This window comes from Girardinichthys multiradiatus, chromosome 19, assembly GCF_021462225.1.
Source record: "Girardinichthys multiradiatus isolate DD_20200921_A chromosome 19, DD_fGirMul_XY1, whole genome shotgun sequence".
NCBI classification, from domain to species: Eukaryota; Metazoa; Chordata; class Actinopteri; order Cyprinodontiformes; family Goodeidae; genus Girardinichthys; species Girardinichthys multiradiatus.
The window spans coordinates 462,326-489,679 of NC_061811.1; the positions used below are offsets into that span (position 1 = coordinate 462,326).

The following is a 27,354-nucleotide window of genomic DNA, read 5'->3' on the forward strand; positions in this document are numbered from 1 at the left end:
TGAGTGCATTCAGCAACAAAGTCTTTGACATCCTTGACCAGCGATGGCCATCAAAACTGAGTTCGAACTGTCTGAATGGTTCTGCTGATTCCTGGATGACAAATGAGACGAGAGCAATGACAAGACTCCAGTACCTTAGGCACAAGGCGTTCAGGGACAAAACAGCGGTCAGGTGGACATGATGGTGGGATAGGCAGATCCCTAATGGCTTCCTGGACCTCCCTTTCCACCTCCACTCGGGACACAGACAACCTGACGGTTTCAGGAAGGATAAACTCCTCTTCAACCGCAGACTGAGATTCTTCAGGCTATTGAATCCGGGATAGGGCGTCAGGTTTGCCATTTTTACTCTCTGGCCTGTAAGACAGGGAGAAATTAAAATGATCGAAAAACAGAGCCCACCTAGCCTGTCTGGGGTTTAGCCGTTTTGCTGATTTCAGGTACTCCAAGTTCTTATGGTCAGTCCACACCATAAACGGCTCCTTAGTACCCTCCAACCAATATCTCCACTCTGTCAATGCCAACTTGACAGCCAATAACTCTCTGTCTCCCACGTCGTAATTCCGCTCAGCCTGTGACAGAGTCCTTGAAAAGAAGGCACATGGGTGAACATCATCCTCACCTCTTTGGCTTAATACGGCTCCGACCCCAGTGCTTGAGGCATCCACCTCCACGATAAACTGTCTCTCTGAGTCAGGAGACCGTAACACTGGAGCTGACGTGAAGAGTTCCTTTAACCTATTGAAGGCCTTCTCTGCATCCTTATTCCACACAAATTTAACCTTGGAAGAGGTAAGAGCATTTAGGGGAGTAGCAACCAGGCTGTAATTTCTAATAAACCTCCTATAAAAGTTTGCGAAGCCCAGAAATCTTTGAAGCTGCTTGCGATCAGTTGGAACAGGCCATTCCAATACAGCCTTAACCTTGGAGGGATCGACAAGCACTTGATCTGGGGAAATGATGAAGCCCAAAAAGGAAGTGGTAGTTATGTGGAACTCACATTTTTCTGCCTTGACGAACAACTGGTTTTGGAGAAGGCGCAGGAGAACAGCTCTGACATGTTTTCTGTGGGTTTCCAGATCTTGAGAATAAATCAGTATGTCATCAAGATAAACAAATACAAATTGACCCACCATGTCTCTTAGAACATCATTAACCAATGACTGAAAAACTGCAGGAGTATTAGTAAGTCCAAATGGCATGACCTTGTATTCATAATGGCCCGTAGGCGTGTTGAAAGCCGTTTTCCACTCATCTCCTTCTCTGATTCGGACCAGATGGTATGCATTCCTTAGATCCAGCTTAGAAAATATCTTGGCTCCCTGGATCTGATCAAAAGCTGTGTTCATGAGTGGTAAGGGGTATCTATTTTTAACTGTTATCTCATTAAGGCCTCTATAATCAATGCATGGTCTCAAAAAACCATCCTTCTTCCCAACAAAAAAGAAACCAGCACCTGCAGGAGAGGAAGAGGGTTGAATGTGCCCTGCCTTTAATGCCTCATCAACATAACTCTTCATGGCCCTGTGCTCTGGACCAGACAAAGAATAGATTCTGCCTTTAGGGGGTGATGTGCCAGGAAGCAAATCAATAGCACAATCATAAGGTCTATGGGGTGGCAGAGCTGTGGCCTTGATCTTATTAAATACTTCCTATAAATCATGGTATTCTTGCGGTACCTTGGATAAATCCGGATACGTCTTCTCAACCTCATTCTCCACACTAACCTCCGTAGCAGCAGACAAAAGACAGTCAGCGGAACATGACTCAGACCAACCCAGAACTTCTTTTTTCTTCCAGTCAATGTGAGGGTTGTGTTTCAGCAACCAGGAGGCCCCTAGGACTACAGGAAGTTCAGGTGAATTAATGATCATGAAAGTTACTTTTTCTTGATGATTACCTCCAACTGTTAAGGTAATCTCCTCCATCCTGAGATGTGAATTGTTCATGCTGTGACCATCCAAAGCTAGCACGTTTCTTGTGTCAGCTGACAGAATAAGTTTTATGCCGTTCTTATTTGCAAATGTTTCGTCCATGAATTCAGTATCTGCTCCTGAATCAATAAACACGGCCCCCTGGAGAGACAAAGAAGAGGTTTGAAAATGGGCAGGAAACAAGAAGGAGGAGGCAGATAGTTGACTTCGGGTCAGTAGAGACATCCCTTCCTCTGCTGAGCCTGTCCTTTTAATGGACACCTGAGTGCTAAATGTCCCTTCTCTCCACAATAAAAACAGAGCTTGAATCTTCTCCGACGATCTTTCTCCTCAGGGGTAATCTTGGTTCTGCCCAATTGCATGGGCTCACAATTATCATTTTCCTCAGTGAGAGGTGACCGACTCCTTCTCTCATACCGGTGTACAGAAACCTGAGTTAATGATGAGCGACCTTTCTCATGGTGCTTCTCCTTCCTTCTCTCTGCCAGCCGAACATCAATGCGAGCAGCCAAATCCTCGAGTTGTTTCAGGGAAGAAGGATAGTCACGGGTCGCTAGCTCATCCTTGATGTCTTTGTTTAATCCTTTCATGAATGCATCCATTTGTGCTGCCTCATTCCAACGGCTCTCTGCAGCCAACAAATGAAAGTCAATTATATAGGTCGAGACAGACTGATCACCCTGTTTGAGGGACAATAATCCTCTTGCGGCCTCACGACTTGGAATGACCGGGTCAAAAACTCGAATGAGTTCCTTGGAAAAAGTTTCATAAAGATCACAAGATGCAGACCTGTTATGCCATTCAGCAGTTCCCCACTGTTTTGCCTTTCCTGCCAGCAGAGATATAACAAACGCCACCTTGGAACGTTCAGTGGGAAAGGATGACGGCTGAAGCTCAAAATGAATTTCACACTGAGTTAGAAAAGCTCAACACTGGTCTGAGTCTCCCCTGAACATCTCAGGCGGAGAGAGGCGTGGCTTCCTTACCTCTGCTGTTGTCCGTGTTACTTGGGCGTGGTTTCTTTGTGACGGTGGAGGCTCGAAGACAAGATTGCCAGAACGTAATGTGGAAATTATTTCCTCCATGCCGGAACCCAACCAGGAAAGGGTCTCATCAACGTGGGTACGCCACTGTTGTGCTGGCGATGGGTCCATTTTTGGCCAGATTTGTCTGCTATGAATCAGAAAAAGGCAGACCCAAGATTCAGCCAGACACAGTACTGAAAGTTTAAAAGGTTTATTCAGCCACAGGAAAACATTGCACAGGTAACACTCCTCACAGCTTCCAGGAATCACTGAGGCAGAAAGAGGGATTAGTGACTTGTAGTCTCCAGATTTTCCAGGGATCAGAAAAGTCACTAACCTGCTTTTGTCTTGAGTGGAACTTGAAACCCAGAGGGGAAACCTCAGTGGGTGGCAGGTGGTGATCTCCACAGCACAGGTAAGAAGTGACTCCAGGCTGAATAATCCAAGGACAGAAACAGGGTCAACGATTGGAACAAGAGACGTCAGGAAAAGGGAAGGCAGAGGCATAAACCAGATGCAGGAAACAAGGTCGACAACCAAAATCCAAATAGTCCGACAGGGAGCAGGCAGAGGCATAAATCCAAAAAGCAAGGCAAGGTCAAGAACAATGATCAGACAGGAAGGAACGCTGGATATCTACTCACACGATGGCTTTCAAAAATCTGGCACCGTCTGCTTGTCAGAGTCAGTATATATCAGGGAAGACACGGGTGTATGGCATGCCACAGATTGCACTACACTGCAGCAGCCACCAGGTGCATCTAATCTGCTGATTGCAGCCAGGGAGACAGGGTAGAGCAGACGTACCAGAATCATAACAACTGGAGCAGCTGGTGGCTGAAAGAATGCAGGGCAACTGAAGAAGGGAGGCTAATGAACAAGGATGAGCAGGGACATGGAGAAATCCAGAGAATAATTATCAAAACACAAGAATGAACGATAAACCTTCTCTAAGAAGAATAACATCAACTAAAGAACATAAAACAGGGAGGAAATCTAACAAGATATACATGTACATAATTTCAAGAAATAACAGCGAAAGAGAACAGGAACAGGAAATTAAGGAACACAGGCAGATCATGACATTCCCAGATATTGTCATTTGACTACGAGTAAGAGTTGGCATCGAGAAAGGTTTCAATATTGGTGGTCATATATGAAATAAATTCAGGGTATTTTACAATGTAACTTTTGACACTCTGCTTGTGGGTTGTTGGCTGTGGAGTATCAATTATCCAGCTGATTTTGATAGGATTGTAGGTGCATGCTGGACATCATATCTCATGGTACCAGGAACATGTGTGTGTTATGTTCTAGTGAAAAGAAAGAAAATTCCTCTGGTTTGGATGTCGCCCCGCATCAATAATGTCTTAGTCTTTCCTACCTTGGTTTACTACTGTTGCCACCTTTGATAATTAAGTTGTTTTAGATGATGATCGATCGAGCATTTAAGATCAGACTAAAATCTCCACCGACAATGCATTGGGCCCCAATTCAAATCATTAGAAAACAGCGGATCATCGTAGTTCGTTGGGCCCACATATATTTACTAAAGATATCTTTCTCTTATTTATTACTCAGTCTACAAGCAAAAATCTACTGCCTTTTTGCAAGGCCTTAAAATTGAACTCAGACAGTATATAGACAAACACTGGGTTCATCAAAATACAGGAACTGTTACCCAAGCCTTAGAGTATGCGCAGCATGCCCATAAAATACAGCAAAATATGAAGACAGATACGTTTGGAATGCAAGACAGTTTAATGGCTTTGCATCGCTCAGGGGCAAGCGGGCAAAGAGGACGGAGGGGATTTAGAGGTCACAGAGGAGGAGGAGGAGGAGGAGGGCCACAACACAATTACACACAGAACAATGTGTGTCTGAGGTGTGGAAAAATAGGGCATTATGCTAGAGAATGTAGGACAATTTTACAAAACCCTGGCGCAAGAGATGAAAACTGCTGGATCTGCAATGAGCCAGGACATTTTGCAAGAGAATGTAATGAAAAGCGGGTGTATAACCCCAACTCTACCCAGAATTGACAATTACAGCCACAGCCTCCACCTCCTCCCCCACTAGCAGAGAAAAACAGTAGTGAAATGGAGGAAGTTGACATACAAGCCGCATTAGAACTTATAGCACTAAGTAGGACGCAAGATTTGCCATATAAAAACATAATAATAAATGGCAAAGTATATAGCTGTTTGTGTGATACAGGGGCATGTAGAACTGTGCTAACTAAACCTCCACCTGGAGTAAAATATTCTAACAGTGCAGTGCATGTTAGATCAGCAGCTGGTACATCAGAGGTACATTACCTAAGTGCACCAGTAAAAATAACAGAACCTGAGACAAAACTTACTTGTCAGGCTCCTGTTCTGATAAGTCAAAAATGCCCAGTAAACCTGTTGGGAAGAGATCTTATGCAAAAGTTGCATATAAATATAGTATCAACAGAAACAGGTATGAAAGCTGTAGTGGAAGAAGATGCCCTAGTCCTAAATGGACTCTCACAGCCACATTATTACTGGTCCTTCGATCTAGGCCCCACACTAACAGCTCGAGAACTGCTGAGGAGAACCAGAGAAAAACAAACCTCCCAGGAGGCACAGTACATGCCAGATACTGAGCTCCATGTAACCATGAGATATAAAAATACTGCAGGGCCAGATTATCAATATGATACTGTTTTTCACAGAGAAAATAATCAGACTGTTACCATACAGCATCTGTATGTTGACCCCAAAACAGGGAAATCCTCCACCTCAATCATACTGTCAGGAAGACAGCTTCAACAGTTTAAAGGCAGTACACCTCATCTGTCATTAACTAAACCTGTGGGGGGTCAGTGGAAAGAATTAGAAAACTTTATACAGCGTGCTGAAAGAGGGAGATATGAGGCATTAACAAGCTCTGACTGGAAAGTAGATCCTAACACAGGAATCTGGAAACTCACTTTAGGGTGGATAGTCAAAGTTCATCCAAAGACACATTTGGATGAGGCAAAGTGACAGATACAGGGCCTAGCTGAAAGCAAAGAGAGCAACAGGCACCCTGCCTTAGCTGCTGTCCCACCTGAACTGTGGTCCCAATCATCGACTGATGTAGGACTAATAAAGGGGTTTCCACCATATAAGGTTAAATTAATATCTGAAGAACGGCCAGTAGTTCGCCAGTATCCCTTGAAGCCAGAAGCTGAAGAGGGTATTAAGCCAGTAATACAGGATATGTTGAAGTCAGGAATATTAAGGGAAGCACCTGATGCTACATGCAACACACCTATCTTTCCAGTGCAGAAAGTCAGCACAGGAAAGTGGAGGATGGTTCAGGATCTTAGACCGATAAATAAAATAGTGTGACATGCGATTTCAGACGTCCCAAATCCACATACATTACTGCATTCATTAACTCCAGATACAAAATATTTCTCAGTGGTAGATCTTAGCAATGCTTTCTTTACAGTACCACTGCATGAAAAGTCACAGCATTTATTTGGTTTTCAGTTTAAAGGGAAAAAATACACTTACACCAGACTACTACAAGGCTTCAGTGAAAGTCCACATGTATATACACAAGCCTTAAGATACTCTATGAGCACCTGTGAGGTGCCTGAACATAGTCAAGTCCTGTTATATGTAGATGATATTCTTATAACTTCAGACACTCAACAACACTGTGAGGAAGCTACCATAACAGTTCTGAAACATCTCTACCAGACGGGGCACAAAGCCTCTAGGGATAAACTGCAGTTTTGCAAGGAGAAAGTGATTTATTTGGGACATATGTTATCACAACATGGTCGTTCACTCCTAAGTAGTAGAAAAACAGCTATACAGGAAGCCCCAAAACCACGAACTAAACAACAAAAGATGTCCTTTCTGGGACTGTGTAATTTTTGCAGAGAATGGCTACCAGACTATGCAGCCATTGTACAACCCTTGCAATCTATGATCTACGGCAAAGACATGACAATAAAAGACAAAATCACATGGACTAAGGAGGGAGAAGTAGCATTCACAGAGCTAAAAAATCTGCTTCAAACAACAGTCACCTTAGCTCTGCCGGATTATAGCCAGTCCTCTAGATGCATGTAAGGGTTATATGAAAGCTGTATTAACCCAACCATTTGGCTCCAAAAACAGACCTTTAGCATTTTATTCTAAAAAACTGGACTATGTGGCATCTGGATTTCCAAATTGTTTGCAGAGCTGCATCGCAGCAGCAGAAGCTGTGAAGCAGACAGCTGAAATTGTGCTGTGCCACCCGCTCACAATGAAAGTTCCTCATTCAGTGTCACTTGTATTGCTACAAACTTCACTTCCTTTCTTGACGCAAGGCATATTACGTTGACCTCATTGTTACTCTCACAACCAAATATAACTCTTCATAGATGTGGTCCACTGGATCCTAGCACGCTAATTCCAACAGCAAAAGATGGGAAACCACATTCTTGCAAAACAAAGGTTGAGGAAGACACAAAACCTATGCAAGACACCTCTGAAAAACGCACAAATAATCTTTGTAGATGGATCAGCATCAAAAGATGAATATGGAAAAAACAGAGTTGGTTATGCAGTAACCACTGAAACTAAGATTATAGAATCACAGGCCCTGCCCCATACATGCTCAGCACAGACTGCAGAGCTGTATGCTGTTATCAGAGCGTGTGAACTATATGAAGGAAAAATCCTAACCATCTACACAGACAGCCAATGTGTATTCAGTTCTGTTCACCATTTTGCTAAAATATGGGAAAATAGAGGGTTTAAAACATCATCTGGAACAGAATTGACACATTTTAATCTGTTAAAACAACTGCTGTTAGCTATCCAGCTACCTGCAAAGATAGCACTTTGTAAATGTAAAGCGCATCAATCTAATGAAACCATGGAAACGAAGGGGAACACCTTTGCTGATATTTCTGCTAAAATAGCTTCGAGGCTTCCCCTCACTTTGAAAATGTCAGATCTCTTATTTATAGATACAGATGTGCTGAAAGATTCACAACAATCTGCACCAGCTGCAGAAGTTAAATCTTGGCTGAATAGAGGGGCCATAAAGAAAGATGACATTTATCATTTGGGAAATAAGCCAATATTACCAAAGAATTTATACAAGACGGCGGCCCATGCGACACATGGGGTTTCCTGTGTCGAGCGGGGGAATGATACACTTAGTAAATCTACATTTCTATACCATAAGTTTTTCTGACTTTGCAAAAAACTTTTGTAGATCATGTATTATTTGCTGCAAACATAATCCACAAGGAAACATGAGACCCAAAAGAGGCCAGTTCCCAGCAGCAATTCATCCCTTTCACACGATACGCATGGATTTCATAGAGTTATCATGGTCAGTGGGAAAGAAATATTGTTTAGTGGTCATAGATGCATTTTCAAAGTGGGTTGAGATGTACCCTGCAAAGCACTGTGATGCGCTCACAGTGGCGAAGAGTTTAGTGACACATTTCTTCCCCAAATATGGTATCCCACAAATCATAAGATCAGATAATGGGACTCATTTTGTAAATAATGTAATAGAACTGTGCTCTAAAGCATTAGGGTTTCAGTTAAAAAACCATTGTTCTTACCACCCACAATCTGCTGGGCTGGTTGAACGAACAAATGGAACAATAAAAAATAGATTAAGGAAAACAATGGAAGAAACAGGGAGGCCATGGCCTGAATGTCTATCTCTGGTTAAATTATGGATGAGAATAACTCCACATCAAACTGGTCTTACTCCATTTGAAATAGTACATGGCAGACCTTTTCCATTGCCATCAGAAATGGATGACATAGGAAAAGCACAGCAGGAAACATCATTAGCTGAATGGATGAATAAGATGTTACAAACAAAAGAATCGCAGTTGTCCAGTAGTCTGCCAGTAAACTCTGCTCCAATTCCACAGAACAACCTGAGGCCTGGAGACCTGGTCCTGATTAAGACACTTCACAGAAAGGACTGGAGCACCCCCTGCTGGAAAGGGCCATACCGTGTTCTCCTGACCACACCGACAGCTCTGAAAATTGAAGAGAGACCATCCTGGATCCACAAGAGCCACTGTAAGCTAATATCACCGTTACAGGAGCCAAACCGGTGAAGAAAACAACTGACCTGTGCCCAACTTAGCATGGCTTTTTGAAACATGTGGACAGGACTGATAAGCCTGAGCCTAATTCTGGTAGCAGGGCTCTTTCTCTGTTTACGGTAGGATCCACAGGATGCAACATCATACGAGAAGAGATGGACACCGGACGGCTCTCATCTCAGACCCCTAAAGAAAGGAGGAGGACATCTTTTTCTACAAAATTATTGGTATCGTTACGTGTATGAAACAGCTAAAGCACAAAACAAAACAGACTGTTATGTACAGGGGTTGGACAATGAAACTGAAACACCTGTCATTTTAGTGTGGGAGGTTTCATGGCTAAATTGGACCAGCCTGGTAGCCAGTCTTCATTGATTGCACATTGCACCAGTAAGAGCAGAGTGTGAAGGTTCAATTAGCAGGGTAAGAGCACAGTTTTGTTCAAAATATTGAAATGCACACAACATTATGGGTGACATACCAGAGTTCAAAAGAGGAGAAATTGTTGGTGCACGTCTTGCTGGCGCATCTGTGACCAAGACAGCAAGTCTTTGTGATCAAGAGCCACGGTATCCAGGGTAATGTCAGCATACCACCAAGAAGGACGAACCAAATCCAACAGGATTAACTGTGGACGCTGTCTGAAAGGGATGTTCGGGTGCTAACCCGGATTGTTTCCAAAAAACATAAAACCACGGCTGCCCAAATCACGGCAGAATTAAATGTGCACCTCAACTCTCCTGTTTCCACCAGAACTGTCCGTCGGGAGCTCCACAGGGTCAATATACATGGCCGGGCTGCTATAGCCAAACCTTTGGTCACTCATGCCAATGCCAAACGTCTATTTCAATGGTGCAAGGAGCGCAAATCTTGGGCTGTGGACAATGTGAAACATGTATTGTTCTCTGATGAGTCCACCTTTACTGTTTTCCCCACATCCGGGAGAGTTATGGTGTGGAGAAGCCCCAAGGAAGCGTACCACCCAGACTGTTGCATGGGAGTGGATCAGTGATGGTTTGGGCTGCCATATCATAGCATTCCCCTGGCCCAATACTTGTGCTAGATGGGCGCGTCACTGCCAAGGACTACCGAACCATTCTTGAGGACCATGTGCATCCAATGGTTCAAACATTGTATCCTGAAGGCGGTGCCGTGTATCAGGATGACAATGCACCAATACACACAGCAAGACTGCTGAAAGATTGGTTTGATGAACATGAAAGTGAAGTTGAACATCTCCCATGGCCTGCACAGTCACCAGATCTAAATATTATTGAGCCACTTTGGGGTGTTTTGGAGGAGCGGGTCAGGAAACGTTTTCCTCCACCAGTATCACGTAGTGACCTGGCCACTATCCTGCAAGAAGAATGGCTTAAAATCCCTCTGACCACTGTGCAGGACTTGTATATGTCATTCTCAAGACGAATTGATGCTGTGTTGGCCACAAAAGGAGGCCCTACACCATACTAATAAATTATTGAGGTCTAAAACCAGGTGTTTCAGTTTCATTGTCCAACCCTGTATGTTCTATCATGCCAATTCATTCCCAGGGCCCTACAGTGTATGTGAGACAAATGAATTTCACAGAAGCAGCATGTGCCTTTTCAATAGGACTCTGGGGGTATACGAAGCGTACATATTTTATTGGTCCTGGTCAGAACCTGTCGAAAGGAGAAGGCATCCAAATGGTTGGTAAGGACAACAAAACATACACATATTACAACAATTCTCTTGCATATGTATGTGACCCACGTAACTGTACATGTGACCCCAAGAAATGGCAGCCTCTGCACATCAGTAATAAGGGAAGGGCCACACCATTCGAAGCACATGCCAACGGAAACACATTCCACCACGATTGTTTGAGTAGAGAAAAGAAAAATGATTCTTCTATCTACAGGTCCTTCTCAAAAAATTAGCATATTGTGATAAAGTTCATTATTTTCCATAATGTCATGATGAAAATTTAACATTCATATATTTTAGATTCATTGCACACTAACTGAAATATTTCAGGTCTTTTATTGTCTTAATACGGATGATTTTGGCATACAGCTCATGAAAACCCAAAATTCCTATCTCACAAAATTAGCATATTTCATCCGACCAATAAAATAAGTGTTTTTAATACAAAAAACGTCAACCTTCAAATAATCATGTACAGTTATGCACTCAATACTTGGTCGGGAATCCTTTTGCAGAAATGACTGCTTCAATGCGGCGTGGCATGGAGGCAATCAGCCTGTGGCACTGCTGAGGTCTTATGGAGGCCCAGGATGCTTCGATAGCGGCCTTTAGCTCATCCAGAGTGTTGGGTCTTGAGTCTCTCAACGTTCTCTTCACAATATCCCACAGATTCTCTATGGGGTTCAGGTCAGGAGAGTTGGCAGGCCAATTGAGCACAGTGATACCATGGTCAGTAAACCATTTACCAGTGGTTTTGGCACTGTGAGCAGGTGCCAGGTCGTGCTGAAAAATGAAATCTTCATCTCCATAAAGCTTTTCAGCAGATGGAAGCATGAAGTGCTCCAAAATCTCCTGATAGCTAGCTGCATTGACCCTGCCCTTGATAAAACACAGTGGACCAACACCAGCAGCTGACACTGCACCCCAGACCATCACTGACTGTGGGTACTTGACACTGGACTTCTGGCATTTTGGCATTTCCTTCTCCCCAGTCTTCCTCCAGACTCTGGCACCTTGATTTCCGAATGACATGCAGAATTTGCTTTCATCCGAAAAAGTACTTTGGACCACTGAGCAACAGTCCAGTGCTGCTTCTCTGTAGCCCAGGTCAGGCGCTTCTGCCGCTGTTTCTGGTTCAAAAGTGGCTTGACCTGGGGAATGCGGCACCTGTAGACCATTTCCTGCACACGCCTGTGCACGGTGGCTCTGGATGTTTCTACTCCAGATTCAGTCCACTGCTTCCGCTGGTCCCCCAAGGTCTGGAATCGGCCCTTCTCCACAATCTTCCTCAGGGTCCGGTCACCTCTTCTCGTTGTGCAGCGTTTTCTGCCACACTTTTTCCTTCCCACAGACTTCCCACTGAGGTGCCTTGATACAGCACTCTGGGAACAGCCTATTCGTTCAGAAATTTCTTTCTGTGTCTTACCCTCCTGCTTGAGGGTGTCAATAGTGGCCTTCTGGACAGCAGTCAGGTCTGCAGTCTTACCCATGATTGGGATTTTGAGTGATGAACCAGGCTGGGAGTTTTAAAGGCCTCAGGAATCTTTTGCAGGTGTTTAGAGTTAACTCGTTGATTCAGATGATTAGGTTCATAGCTCGTTTAGAGACCCTTTTAATGATATGCTAATTTTGTGAGATAGGAATTTTGGGTTTTCATGAGTTGTATGCCAAAATCATCCGTATTAAGACAATAAAAGACCTGAAATATTTCAGTTAGTGTGCAATGAATCTAAAATATATGAATGTTAAATTTTCATCATGAAATTATGGAAAATAATGAACTTTATCACAATATGCTAATATTTTGAGAAGGACCTGTATATGGGTAACACCACGCAATGTGGAGGCACATGGGTCTCCAAAAGGTAATAATCAAAATGGAACATACTGGGTCGAGGGGGTAGCTTGGTTATGCGGGAATAATGCTTATTTCATATTACCCCCAAATTGGTATGGGGTGTGTGCTCCAGTTTTCACATCTGATCACACTATAATACTCAGTAAGGTAACGATGATACCCACCTTCCCCAAAAGGTTAAGGAGAGATATAGAAATGAAACCACACGACCCTATCTGGGGAACTAATGTCCCAGATAAATTTAAGTTTTGGCCAAAAGATGAGAAAGTGACACTATCTTTCCTTCCTTGGCGAGGTGTGAGGAAACTAATGCTGCGTGTGGAAACTTTAAGCTACCGATTAGGGCTGTTTTTGAATAACTCCATAATAGTAGAAGAGGGCCAAAACACAGAAATGAGCACTATGTGAGCCATGATAATTCAGAACCGCATGGCATTGGATATTCTAACAGCATCAACGGGGGGCGTTTGCGTTTTGTTAAACAACACCTGTTGCACATATATCCCAGATAATATACATTTCTCAAATATAACAGGAGCGCTGAATAACCTGCGTAACCTGCAAAATGTCATGACACACGACCACCCGACTCCCAGCTCCTCTTGGTTAGACTGGATGCTCCAAGGGGGATAGATGAATTGGGTTAAGATTTTAGCATTCCTGATCATCCTGACAACCTTGTCAATATGTATTATCCCATGTTGCAAATGCATGGTAAAAAGGATAGTAACTCAATCAGTCAGAGTCGCATATGCAGCATTGATTCAAGTCGACACAACACTGGACCCAAAAACAGATGACTATGATGACATGTTGTAAATGAATATATCTTCAATGCCTGAGTGTATTCATAATTGTACTTCATAAAATGACCTAATAGCAGAAAATCTAAAGAAGTTGCTGTTTAAGTGAAATGAGAAAAAGTACAATGAAAATATGAACACGGCTTGTTTTAATTCTTTTACTTTTATTACATTTTGTTTTCTGTGTTTTATTATATTGTTTTACTCTGTCATGATTGGTGGTCGCCTGGGCGGAGGGACCGTGTGAGTGTTTCCCACAATATAATCTGTTTACCATCTGTGGGTTTGTGCTCACACAGAGTGTTTTCTTTTACATGTATTTAATCATGACTTATTTGTGATAAAACAGGGGGGACTGTTAGGGATTTTAAAACTTTTGTATTGTTTATCACTCATGTCTGCTCTAAGTGCTTTTCCCTCCTTTCATGCCACAGAAAGGGAGATGGGGAGAGGAGTGAGTTATGCTTTTATCAGCAACATCTAAGGACTGGTACCAGTCCTCACTCCCTCTCTGTTTATAATCAAGACACATGAACCCTAACCTTTCTGACCCCACGCACACACACACACACACACACACCCTGAATGTTTGTTGAACAAAGAGAGAGGGGTGCCAACATTTTGTAGTCTGCTCTGCAGAGTGTGAGCTACCCTTGCTGCAAGTAAATCTGACTCTGTATCGTTCTTGCCTCTGAGTTGACTAATTAATACCTAACAAGGTTTCTCTGTTCTTTTCAATTTCACCATGTGCATCTTTAATATCATCCTCGTTTGACTCACTCGCGTCTCCATCTCCCCCCCCTGTTCGGATAATAGAGAAAGGGAGGACTTAATATTCGTTAATGTTGTTTGTATGTTTTCCTGTCTGTGAGATCATCTTTAGTTTCTGGGATAGCCTGGAGCAACGTGGTGAGGGAAGTCTCCTTTTCTCCATCCACCATGTTTCTTGTGGTTACAGCAGGTGGCATGATGTTTGAGTTGTAGTTACCTTTTGCTTCGTATGTTGAAAATTGTAGCTGACCATACAACAATGTTGTTAATGGCTGCGCCTCTTACATGCAGTCCAAAGTTCTAAGATATTAAATCAGGATAAAGGCAGAGAGCTCACGAACACACGTCTGCACTCCTCTGATTCATCCAGAACTCCCACTACTTTCCACCTTGAGATCCACAAACAGACCTTGTGACGTGTGACTTTATGCTGGGAGTCCCGACACAGCTCTAGCTTTAGTGGTACAGAGATTAGATAGCCAGTAAAACAACCCAGGCGCTCCATACTCCTGCAGCACCCCCACGGTGAAAAGTTGTCTCTTGACCCAAAAGAACACCTGGAAGCTGGTAAGTCAAACTCTCATGACCACCCTCAAGCCCCTATTCCACACAGACCACGAATAAATGAATTGTCAATCATTTGTTAGGATTCTTGGAATTTTGCAAATATTTGGGTTCAATTTGAGCTGTCCTAAGATTCAGTTAGGACACAGGTCCAAAAGCTAAAGATAAATCATGAGATTCAGCTTGATTCACACAAATATTGTCAAGGATTTGGTACAATTTACAAGAATCTAGTAAGAATATTGCTGGAACCTTAGGAATCGGTCAACAATCAGTCCGATTAGGTCGAATCCATGTAGGAATCAGGTACAATTACATTTTTGTTTGTTACTATTCCTGACAATTCCTGGGATTTTCCATTAAGATATAAGAAACATTGATAAGAGACCAGCAGGTTATTTGAATGATGACCTTAGATATTCAGAAATTCAAATGTTTTAAGTGATGATTTTTGGACACAATCGGTTTCGATACCAAAGAATGAACTTGGAATTTGCTAAGAATCAAATGAAATGTTTTGGATTTGCAAATTCTGCACCAGCTCAAAACGTTTGCCATGAATTCCAGTTGGCTCAAGAATTTCAAGAACTGAGTTATGACGGTGGCTCAGGCGGTAAGAGTTCGTCCTGTAACCGGTGGGTGGCTGGTTTGAACCCCTGCTGTCTGTCTCAGTCGTTGTGTCCTTGGGCAAGACACTTCATCCTCCTTGGCTCCTGATGGTGGTCAGAGGGTCCGGTGGCGCTTGTGTCACTCCTGTCAGTCTGCTCCAGGGCAGCCGTGGCTACATGTAGCTCACCACCGTTAGTGTGTGAATGGGTGGATGAATGGGTGGAGGACTGGTAGTAATGTGAAGCGCTTTGGGGTCTCTGGGGACTTGATTAAGTGTTATACAAGTTCAGGCCATTTTACATTTGCAAATTCAGGAACTTGCTACAACTCAACTAAGAATCGATTCTTGGCGTTTCATATTTTCATGGTCTATACGAAATTGTTTCACAAGCCCCTTGAAATCTATGCTGCTCCTTCTGATAGAGCCTCATTTCCAGCACCCTGGTGATCTCCTACATTTACAGGAACCACCACCTCCACAACGCATTGTCCCAGTTCTCCCTGTTTAATAAAAAGAGCAAATCAACCCCAAAAGTCTTAAAGCGCCCAGAGCCTTCAGCAAGGTGAATCTCATCATCTACTGGTGCTCTGCCACCAGGGAACTGCCATGGTGACCCCTGCCAAGGTAGTGAAAGATCCTCAGTTTACTTGCCTACCCCAGCACAGCACTGCCTCGAAAGGGCCCTCCTTTCCTTTAACGAGTCTTTAGGTTATTTAGAGGTTAAGTGGAGTTATCTGAAGTATTTAGTGACATCAAGAAAGATTGTGCCATTTTTACCTCAATCCCTTTGGTTACTATATGGCGCAGTTTCATGTCCGTCTTGGCCACTTTCTGGTCTAAGATATCATCGATGAGCTTCTGCAGCTTCCTGTGATGCCCTTCTGCATTTGTGATCATTTTCTTTATCTTTGCATTCAGGTCTGTTTTCAGTTCTATGTGGAACTTATCATCATCTGAGCAAACATAATGCAAACAATTGATCAAATATGCACATGATATAAGGTTTTAAACCAAAATAATTAAAACACCAGTGAAAAGTACCATATTTTAGAGATGCTTTCTGCTGGTATGAAGTCTCAGGGAGGTGGATTACTGATTCAAAGTCCATCAGTACATTATCATCCTTCTTTAGGATTGCAGTGAGGGATGCATCCGTTTTCAGAGAGGGAATGTCCATCTGGAGCTGCAGCATGATCTCCTTCATCATTTCATGTCTACATTTACAATAGGAATATGGATGCTCACACAAAGGTACCACGATCTGTTAAATATTTGGTTTCTCTGTGTTTTCAGTGATTGACCTTGCACGTCCTGACAGAGTGAGCTGTGGGATGTTCTTGTTGGTCACATCAAAAGTGAAACCTCTCATCTTTCTTCCATCTTGATCACTCTCAGTTACAGCCAGGTTGATGCCTGCTTCCACATTGCAGTCAGGAATGACCAAGTCAGTGGAGATGGCTTTTTTATTGTGGTTATATTTGACAGATGCAGTGGCCTCCACTGACTCTTCGCCTAAAAGCAGAAAGAAATAAAACTCAATGAAAATTGCTACCAAACAAGAAATTTTAATTAGTTGGTATATTTTTTACACTTCCTCTTCTTTTAGGGGTGCACCAATCACAGTTTTGTCGCCGATCACTGAGAACCGATCTTTAAGTGGTCAAATGTCATAAGGTCACAATACACCTTCAAAGTTCCAATCTTAGGCCTTATCCACACATAGCAGGGTATTTAAAAAAATGAATATCTCACCTACATTGTTTTTAAAATACAGGTCCTTCTCAAAAAATTAGCATATTGTGATTAAGTTCATTATTTTTTATAATGTTATGATGAAAATTTAACATTCATATATTTTAGATTCATTGCACACTAACTGAAATATTTCAGGTCTTTTATTGTCTTAATACGGATGATTTTGGCATACAGCTCATGAAAACCCAAAATTCCTATCTCACAAAATTAGCATATTTCATCCGACCAATAAAAGAAAAGTGTTTTTAATACAAAAAACGTCAACCTTCAAATAATCATGTACAGTTATGCACTCAATACTTGGTCGGGAATCCTTTGGCAGAAATGACTGCTTCAATGCGGCGTGGCATGGAGGCAATCAGCCTGTGGCACTGCTGAGGTCTTATGGAGGCCCAGGATGCTTCGATAGCGGCCTTTAGCTCATCCAGAGTGTTGGGTCTTGAGTCTCTCAACGTTCTCTTCACAATATCCCACAGATTCTCTATGGGGTTCAGGTCAGGAGAGTTGGCAGGCCAATTGAGCACAGTGATACCATGGTCAGTAAACCATTTACCAGTGGTTTTGGCACTGTGAGCAGGTGCCAGGTCGTGCTGAAAAATGAAATCTTCATCTCCATAAAGCTTTTCAGCAGATGGAAGCATGAAGTGCTCCAAAATCTCCTGATAGCTAGCTGCATTGACCCTGCCCTTGATAAAACACAGTGGACCAACACCAGCAGCTGACACGGCACCCCAGACCATCACTGACTGTGGGTACTTGACACTGGACTTCTGGCATTTTGGCATTTCCTTCTCCCCAGTCTTCCTCCAGACTCTGGCACCTTGATTTCCGAATGACATGCAGAATTTGCTTTCATCTGAAAAAAGTACTTTGGACCACTGAGCAACAGTCCAGTGCTGCTTCTCTGTAGCCCAGGTCAGGCGCTTCTGCCGCTGTTTCTGGTTCAAAAGTGGCTTGACCTGGGGAATGCGGCACCTGTAGCCCATTTCCTGCACACGCCTGTGTACGGTGGCTCTGGATGTTTCTACTCCAGACTCAGTCCACTGCTTCCGCAGGTCCCCCAAGGTCTGGAATCGGCCCTTCTCCACAATCTTCCTCAGGGTCCGGTCACCTCTTCTCGTTGTGCAGCGTTTTCTGCCACACTTTTTCCTTCCCACAGACTTCCCACTGAGGTGCCTTGATACAGCACTCTGGGAACAGCCTATTCGTTCTGAAATTTCTTTCTGTGTCTTACCCTCTTGCTTGAGGGTGTCAATAGTGGCCTTCTGGACAGCAGTCAGGTCGGCAGTCTTACCCATGATTGGGGTTTTGAGTGATGAACCAGGCTGGGAGTTTTAAAGGCCTCAGGAATCTTTTGCAGGTGTTTAGAGTTAACTCGTTGATTCAGATGATTAGGTTCATAGCTCGTTTAGAGACCCTTTTAATGATATGCTAATTTTGTGAGATAGGAATTTTGGGTTTTCATGAGCTGTATGCCAAAATCATCCGTATTAAGACAATAAAAGACCTGAAATATTTCAGTTAGTGTGCAATGAATCTAAAATATATGAATGTTAAATTTTCATCATGACATTATGAAAAATAATGAACTTTATCACAATATGCTAATTTTTTGAGAAGGACCTGTAATATTGTACACACAAGATTTAAAAAATAATGTTTTCATCCAAACCAATCCGCAGAAATACGCCACTGAGCCTTGTGTTAAACACTCCAGACACATAGGGGGCAATGTACTGCAAAAATTAAACCTATGTCTGCCAATCAGAATCCTTCAAAACAATCACGACTTCCTGTTAGGTATAAAACATGGCGCCAGGAGGTTCGTTTGTGTGGACAGAAAAATAAGTTGAACTTGAACACAGTTTTATAATAAAAAGCTGATAAAACACAAGAGAGTGTCGACTGGGAATCGTTCATCATTCATTTTACTCCACTATACGGCCGAGTCTATGGTCGCACATTTGACGTCAGCGCTGCATGTTTGTCGCAGACAGTGATGCGCCGAACCGTAAAAGTCCGTTTGATCATGGACACACGGAGGCTCAAAAACTAGTTTTTATAATTCTCCACTTGGCCCGGAGTTTTCAGAATTATTTGTTTTTAATGATGTGAAATGGAGTTTTTGTTTGAATGAAAAGCCAAAATGCATAAAAAGTTCTTTGTTTTTCCAGATATCCGTCTACGTGTGGAAAGGCCTTATTTTATTAAAAAACACTGAACAATAGCCTTTTCTACACGTCATCTCACTATTTTCCAGCCAGATCTGTCAGTATGTGCAGGTTTGACCCAAGTGCAGAAAGAATGTCAAACGCTGGATTTTAATATTAAAAAACTTTCAAAAAGCCTGAAGAGCAGACGCAGAACTGGACCATGGACCACGAGGTAGAACAAGGTCCAGATGACGGATCACTAACAGACACATGTAAGGTGGTACAGGTAACAGTCGCTGTGTGTTTGTGAGAGTCACTATGGGATGATGAAAAAGCTAAATATGAAAGTATCAGTGTTAATATTACTTATTGAATAAATGTGAATATTTGGTTTTAGAAATGAGTTGGGTTTATTTTCTCTAAATACGTTTCTGGTTCTTAAATGACAAAAAAGTTGAATTTTTTGTAAATGCTGGTGGAGCTTTCTAATTAGTTTTATAAAAGTGTAATTCCTACTTTATGGCTTTTTTATTTGTATAAAAATGAAAAAGACAAACAGTAGTTATTGTTCCAATTAATACCAAATACCAATTAATAATCTTTTCATCTATATGGAACTTCTGCTTTGTAACTAATCTGCCCTTTTGTTTTTCTTGATGACTGAAAAGTTGGAGAACCACCTCAGTAACAGCAGCAGAACGCAGCCCACGGTTCTGTTTGTTTCAGAAGTCCTAGCTCCGATCCAGGATGATGTCACACCTGGGTTGAGCGTGTTCTGATTGGGTGATGAACCAAGCTGAACTTTTTCAGTCCAACTGTCATGTTTCTGAGCTTTCACTTTCCTCATCCATTCACAGAAATACTCCAACATCACATGGTGGACCCGTACCTTCTGTCCTCAGGGTGAGCTTCAGAGACTCCACTTTGGGTCGGCCTTTTTTACCCTCCCTCATAGTTTCATCTGTGACGGTGGCCGTGTACTCGGAAACTTTCCCTGTGGGCTGGATTTCAACTGCAAACCTTAAACACGTGAAAATATTCCCTTTATTTTATCTGGTGATTTATTGAGTAAAAAGCAAACATTTGATCCCTGGGGAGCAGAGGTTTCTCTTACATAGTTTCTCCAGTCAGAGGGAAATAAGGAGCCTGTTCGATGGAGGAAGCATTGCAGTAGCTGACCACTGTGCACAAGTTGAGTCCTTTAAACAGAGGCCGGCAGTCAGTGTAGTCAACCTGGTCCTCCACCAGAGATGGCACCAGCTTAGTTTGTCCAGATGAGATGGACAGCATCTTGTTGCTTCATCAAGACACAAAGAGAAGAGAGAATGAACACTAGGAGAGCAACCAGAGGAGGAGTCTCATTTGATTTATCAGAGCGGCTGCTGCTGCTGCTGACCGGACACTGAGCAGCTGACTGTTGGACTTTGGAGCAGGGATGGACACTTTAATGTGGTTTTTCTTTACAGTTACTTTGGCATTAAATGAGCTCTCATGGTACAAGTTAGTGTGCATCTCAGTTCCTGCATCCATGTAGTCTGGAAGGTGCACGCCCATTTGGGTGATAAACTCCAACCCTATTGAAGGCATGAAGGAGACGTCCGTCTGCAGGAAGGAAGAAACAAGCATGTAAAAGCATGTAGTATGAGGAAATCCTTCTGATGATGAAGAGAAACTGACTTACCACTGCTGAGGGTGTCAGGCCTCCTCTGGCACCAGGTGCAAACACTCCAGACAAAGAGAATTTGAGAGGAAAACCAGAACCAGTGGGTAAAGAGAAGGAAGTCTCCATGAAGATGTAGTGGAAAAACATCTCGTTTTCAGTGCTGGAAGTCAGCTTAAAGAAGGCCTTATGGTGACAAAAACAAGTAAATAATGTATTCTGTACTGAAAGAGCAATGATACACCAAACCTGAACAGCGAAGATCAGATGAAGCAGCTGAGAAAAGCATTTACCCCGTTCCAGGATTTCTCTATTTATGTTTTTTGTCCACTTAAATGTTTCAGGTCAATAAATTAACTTTAATCAGAGAATGGTAACCTGAGTAAAAACAAAGGATGATGTTATGTATGGCTCTATGTGAAACAGTGGGATAAAAAACTTAAAGAGAAGAGATCTGAAAGGGGGTAAATACTTATTAATGGCACTGTAAATCATGACTGATAAAGTAAGGCAGTCCCTAAAACAAAAAACTATCACCCTGACAATTACTGAAGTATTTCTGTGACGATACTTTCTTGATAAGTTCTGCCCTTAAGGTAGAGTCAGCATCATTAGCTGAGATTTGGGTGGTTTTCTGGAAAACAACATGAATTTATTTCTCTTCACATTACAAACTAATTTAAGGTCATACAGTGATGCCTGCAACAGAGTACAGCCATGTGATTAAAGTATGACATCATCTGCATAAGGGTGCACTTTAGCTTCAGACATATTCTTCCAAACATTATTTATAAAGCGGGAAATAATATGGGCCCTATAAATGGGCTTTGGGGGACTTAAAAATGTTATGAAACCTGGACCTCTATCTATGTCCAAAAACACAGTTCTATCTGGAAGGTAACTTCTAAATCCGGCTAAAGACCCAATCAATCAATCCAGCTGTTTCCTGTCCAAACTATTGAAACTGGATGTAGATCGAGAACTCATAAAACTCATAACAATCTGTAGGAGCCACACCCATTAACCATGAGAGAATAAAGACAGCGTTCCACATCTCAGGAATGACATTAGTTTTGGCTACTCTGCTTTAACAAGACATAACAGCATGCAACTGTCCAGTGTGAGAGTATTTAGGTTAGTTTAATGAAGGCTTCAAATAAAGTCAAGGTGTCTGACCTGTGCAGGTAGTCCTCTGATAAAAATATGGAAGTACATCAACAGAGTCTCGGAAATTTTTTTCATTTCAGTCGTCTTCATGTATCCGATTTCATCTCCCAGAAGCCGAAGAAAGGTGGTAGCTTCAGGAGCCGCAGAGAATCGAACATCATTAAGGAGCTTCTGAAAGCTCTCTTTAATTGCCTTCAAGTGATCTTCTGGAACCTAGACAGATGTTAGCAGCATTCATTTCACTGAAACCATCCCTCACACAGAAACATTAATGATAAAATGATTCCTAAAGGTTCCGCCACCTGTCTCCTCTTTCTGCCTTGGTGAAATCCTGGTGAAATCCTGTCCAGAACTTCTCGGAGCATCGGAGCGCTGTCCCCTGCAAATATCATGAGTTGGGAAAAAGTTTCATGGAGGAAGCCCTTCTCCCCAAAAAAGGCTTTGATTGTTGGCTCAAATCCTGCTCCTTCAACCCCAAGCTAGAAGAAGAGTTCTTGGTGAATGTTTTACCTCTTGTAGTGGTTTTACATCATAAAGAAATGATCTGCTGAAATCAAACCTCAAACATGTCATAACTGTGGTCAAAGGCCTTCATAGATGCCTCCAGCTTCAGCTCCTTCGGCAGTGTGTTCCTGTCATCGAAGATGATGTTGCTCTGGACTGAGCCCAGCGGGGAGCTGAGCTTGTAGTTTTTAGACAAACGATTAAACACGTGTTTTTTGGGCAACAGTTTGTCCTGCAAGGCCACCTCAATGAGCTTCTTGAGTCTGTATACAAGAGGTTTAAATCAAGTTCATGTCTGACAATCTAATAACAACCTGAAGGATGAGTTCTTCCCATCCAACCACCTCCAGCACACATTTAAAGGCACATATAAAGATTTATTTACAAACATAACTGGAATTTAACTGTGGATTTAAAGAAACAGCATCAGAACTGGTTATTGTACTCAAGGATTAGATTCATTTTTAATCTGGCTAAAATTTATATACTACAAATTTAATTCAGTCAATCATCATCTATAATTTATAATTCATAACACATGTCGTCTCAAGGCGCTCCACAAAGTCAGTTCAATCGACTCAAACAGATTTCAAGTCAAATACAAACATTCAGTTAATCCTAACCATTGAACAGTGCAGTAAGATTCAGTTATTTATTCAAATTGGATAAAACGTTTTTCTATCTAAGGACACCCAGCAGATTGCATCCAGTCAGTGACTTGCAGCATTCACTCCTCCTGGATGAGCATGTAGAGACAGTGGACAGTCACTGGTGTTGACTTTGCAGCAATCCCTCATACTGAGCATTGTTATGGAAATTTTAGTGCCTTGCTTGATTTGCTCCTTGATTCTCTACAGGAACTGACAAAAGTATTAGAACCCCTCAGTGTTGATCCATTCTTCTCTTATTTAGTCTTAGAGTAATGGTTTCTCAGCCTTCTGCTTGCAGCTGTGTGAGATAATATGTATGCCACACTGTTAAGATTATGTCTAGGACGACAGGTCTCGTGAGAGTCACCTTGAAAACTGTTGTAGCTTAAAGGAGAACTTTTACTTTGTCCATGTACCATGCATGAGAGCACCCAATGGGGCTTCCATACAGGAAGCCCCATTGGGTGCTCTTTGGGTTGCCTTTTGCCCCTCTGAATGCAAATGTTTCAACAGTGTGACAGTGTCCTTCTCACATTGCTCCTTAGTAGGACAACAAAGCAGAAGATCATCAACAAACTGCAATAAAGCAGAGCCTGAGGTCAACTCCAGTGACTCAAGACTAGCTTTCAATGCAGCATTATATATAGTAGGAGTTTCACAATAACCTTGACACAGACGAGTGAAAGTGTGAGGTTTTCCTTCAAACTCAAAAGCAAACCAAAATTGGCTCTGCTCATCAACAGGTACACTAAAAAACTCATTTGAAAGATCAAGAACAGAAAAAAACTTTGCATCTGGAGGAACTGGTGACAAAATAGTGTGCGGGTTTGGAACTGTAGGAGCTCTGGCTTCTACTGAAGCATTTACAGCTTGTAAATCTTGCACAAACCTCCATTCAACAGGTTCTCCTTTACTCCTGATCTTTTTGACAGGAAAAAGAGGAGTTCTTACAGGAGAACTTTCACAAGGAACAATAATTCCTTCTTTCAAAAACAGGTTTGATTCCTGCAATGGCTTCTGGTTTGAGTGGATATTGTTTCACACACGGTCTGTAGTTTGTCTTTGGAGTCACAACATCAGGTTCACAACCTTTTATGAGTCCCACATTATATTTACTTTTTGCCCACAGGCCAGGAGGCACCTGGGCCAACAATGGATGTGAAGTGGCGTCAATTTCAACAAATGAGCCATTTTGGGAAAACAGATCATTTTCTGGGATCAACCGAACAGTTCTTTGGCAGTGCAGTGTGCTAAGAAAAGGTCTTTTAAATGCAGAAAGTCTCTTAGAAAACATAAGATTAGAATTTGTTGGTACCACAGTCCAATCAGATACTTTTTCACACTGCAACACAAAATACTTCACATCTGTCCACTTTTATGTTACAGATTTTGCAATTCAATAAAAATATGCAATCAAACAGGCATCCTACTCTACTACCTCTGGAGCTTAATCTGGGGACAGACTGATCTACTGGACCCGCTGAAGATCACACACTGATCAAATTTATGATGAACGTATGTTGGAAAAATGTATAAAAATTATCATTGCTTAGTTTAAACAAGGTTTATGTTTTAAGTTCTACTCTAGTTAAGATGATTCCTATGATTGTTTTTTAGTGTGAAAAAGTGTTTGTGGAAAGTTAAGGAATGTGGTCTGGAGTGGATCACTTCCTGGACATGATATGCTTATACCATATATGGGAATGATCACTCTTCTAAGTTGAAATCTCTGTAAGAATTGGCTGAACCGATTCCCGCTTTTTACTTGTAAGAATGTGAGTTGTAAATAAAAGGCTGGTGCAAGGATTTATTCTTTGTGAGAAGGAAGTCGCTGTTCTGCAGAGGACTGTCTCACCCTTGCAAGTCAAACTTACTTGTTTCACCTTGTGTCTTATTTTACACTTGTCTGTAATTATCAGCTTTTTAACTCTAACATTTCTTTGGTCCTTCGAGCCTGAGCGATAGAAATCTGCCGCCCCGGGGCCCAGCGGTGCTTGTGGGGTTCCAGTCTGTGCAGCCTCCAAAACGTCTGGAGAACAAAAATCCTGCACTGTGAATTCTGTGTTGGTAGCCACCGAATCAGCCGAGGGGCACCGGGAGGGTGGATCAACGCGTTTCGACAGACAGTGTGAACGAACACACAGGTAAGTCAGAACCAAATAAGTATTTAAAAATAAAAATAAATAGGAGTTTTGAGTTTAGAGGTACTCGTAATTTCCCTTAACGAGATTCAAAAGCAAACCAACTCCATGGAAAAATTCTGAGTTTAAAAAGAAAAACGTGTAAAAAACAGAAAACCTAGTCTAGGTGATTTAGGCCTATAAGTGATTGTGTGTTGGTGCATGGGTGCATATGTGTGTGTGTGTTCTTGTACTTGTTGCTGAGTGAGAACCATTTTTCGTATTTTTATCGCAAAGTGAGGACATTTTGACAAAGTGAGGACATTTTCCTGGTCCTCACTTTTTCAAATTCCTTTCTTGGGACATGGGTTAGGTTTAGGACTAGGGTATGAATTGAGTTATTGTTAGTGTTAGGGTTAGGGTTAGGGTCAGGTATTAACTGGTTAGGGTTAGGGATAGGCACTAAAAATCAAGGAAAATTAATGGAAGTAACCGAAAAGTCCTCATAAAGATAGTAAAACACGGGTGTGTGTGTGTGTGTGTGTGTGTGTGTGTGTGTGTGTGTGTGTGTGTGTGTGTGGGTGTGTGTGGGTGTGTGTGTGTGTGGGTGTGTGTGTGTGTGTGTGTGGGTGTGTGTGTGTGTGTGTGTGTGTGGGTGTGTGTGTGTGTGTGTGTGTGTGTGTGGGTGTGTGTGTGTGTGTGTGTGTGTGTGTGGGTGTGTGTGTGTGTGTGTGTGTGTGTGTGGGTGTGTGTGTGGGTGTGTGTGTGTGTGTGTGTGTGTGGGTGTGTGTGTGTGTGTGTGTGTGTGTGTCTCAGTGAGACAACCCGAAATGGCAGAAAGGTTCTGATTTTAAAGGACATCTTTCAATTCCTGCTTGGACCCATTTGGTACAGAGATTACACCAGAAAGACAAACTTAGGAAAATAAAAAAACCCAGCCAAGAATTAATAAGTGCAAAAAATTGGCTTGCTGAAGATCATAAAAGAAAGGCAGGGAACGATAAAAAGAGCAAGGAGGTTTATACAGCAGTTGCCAGAGAAGAAGATAATGACACTGGTGTAGTGAGGGGCAGGCAGCCCCAGCCCCAGCCGGCTACTGCAGCTTTGAGAGGGCCTGAACCATCAGCGCCAGTTGGACAAATAACTGAAGAGGCATCACCATATTCACCATTAGTTTTTCCGAGTTCACAAACCTTGAGAGAGGGATCCCCAAATTTAATAACCAGCTCCCTGGTAGCAGAAAATACTAGGTGGAGAAAACAGGCAATTAAACTGGATGGCCTTAATGATACTGCTGATGACAGTCCCTACAAACAGCAGTTGAAAAATGCCCTCCAGGCAAATGCTTTACCTGAGATTCGTAACTGGGTCACAAAACATAATATTGATTTACCCACCTGCTCGGTTAGCAGTTGGCAGAACTGGGCAATGTATGCTGAAAAGGTGGTCAGTGGAAAGAAAAAAACAACCCTCTACTGATACCTTCTATGCGGAAGATGACATATTTTATGCAGGACCAGTCAGTAGGGAGAGGTGTAGAATGAGAGGAATTTACGGAGGAAATGGAGACCTTAGGGGGCGTGGACAGAGGCAAGTGAGAGGGAGAGATGATAGAAGAGATGATGTATGCTGGGTTTGTGGGCAGCATGGTCATCAAGAATGACTGGATAAAGGAGAACAGAATGTTGTTAAAGAAAGAAAAGGGGAAGTTGATGAGAACAAGCAGAACTAAATAATCTGAACTGAAACTATCTGTGTAGTTATGCTGCTATAGGCTTAGGCTGCTGGAGGACATAATGACCACTTTCACCCTCTTCGCTACATTCTCATACTACTCTCCAATTATGCATTATTTGCTGTTATTTCATCTTTTAACTTTGTTCTCTCTTTTCTCTTCCTAGAAGCTACACCTGGCCTGACTCTGTGTCTACCTGTGACACCTTTCTGGAGAGGGGAATCGTCCGAGCTTCTGCTGGCAACAACTTAATGCTCACCTTCTACAG

The 27,354-nt window shown here is 42.4% G+C and overlaps 1 protein-coding gene across 1 annotated transcript in view; it reads right to left on the reverse strand.

The window, feature by feature from the left end:
- apoba (apolipoprotein Ba) overlaps positions 1-27,354 on the reverse strand; it is a 63,105-nt gene that overhangs the window by 15,821 nt on the left and 19,930 nt on the right. The window contains exons 13-22 of the mRNA XM_047345694.1: positions 22,637-22,844; positions 22,380-22,556; positions 22,087-22,290; positions 20,932-21,096; positions 20,647-20,852; positions 20,365-20,547; positions 20,140-20,270; positions 16,644-16,854; positions 16,384-16,556; positions 16,120-16,295 (exon numbers count right to left, since the gene is read on the reverse strand). Coding sequence (XP_047201650.1) covers positions 16,120-16,295; positions 16,384-16,556; positions 16,644-16,854; positions 20,140-20,270; positions 20,365-20,547; positions 20,647-20,852; positions 20,932-21,096; positions 22,087-22,290; positions 22,380-22,556; positions 22,637-22,844 — 1,834 coding nt within the window. The remainder of the gene's footprint in view (positions 1-16,119; positions 16,296-16,383; positions 16,557-16,643; positions 16,855-20,139; positions 20,271-20,364; positions 20,548-20,646; positions 20,853-20,931; positions 21,097-22,086; positions 22,291-22,379; positions 22,557-22,636; positions 22,845-27,354) is intronic.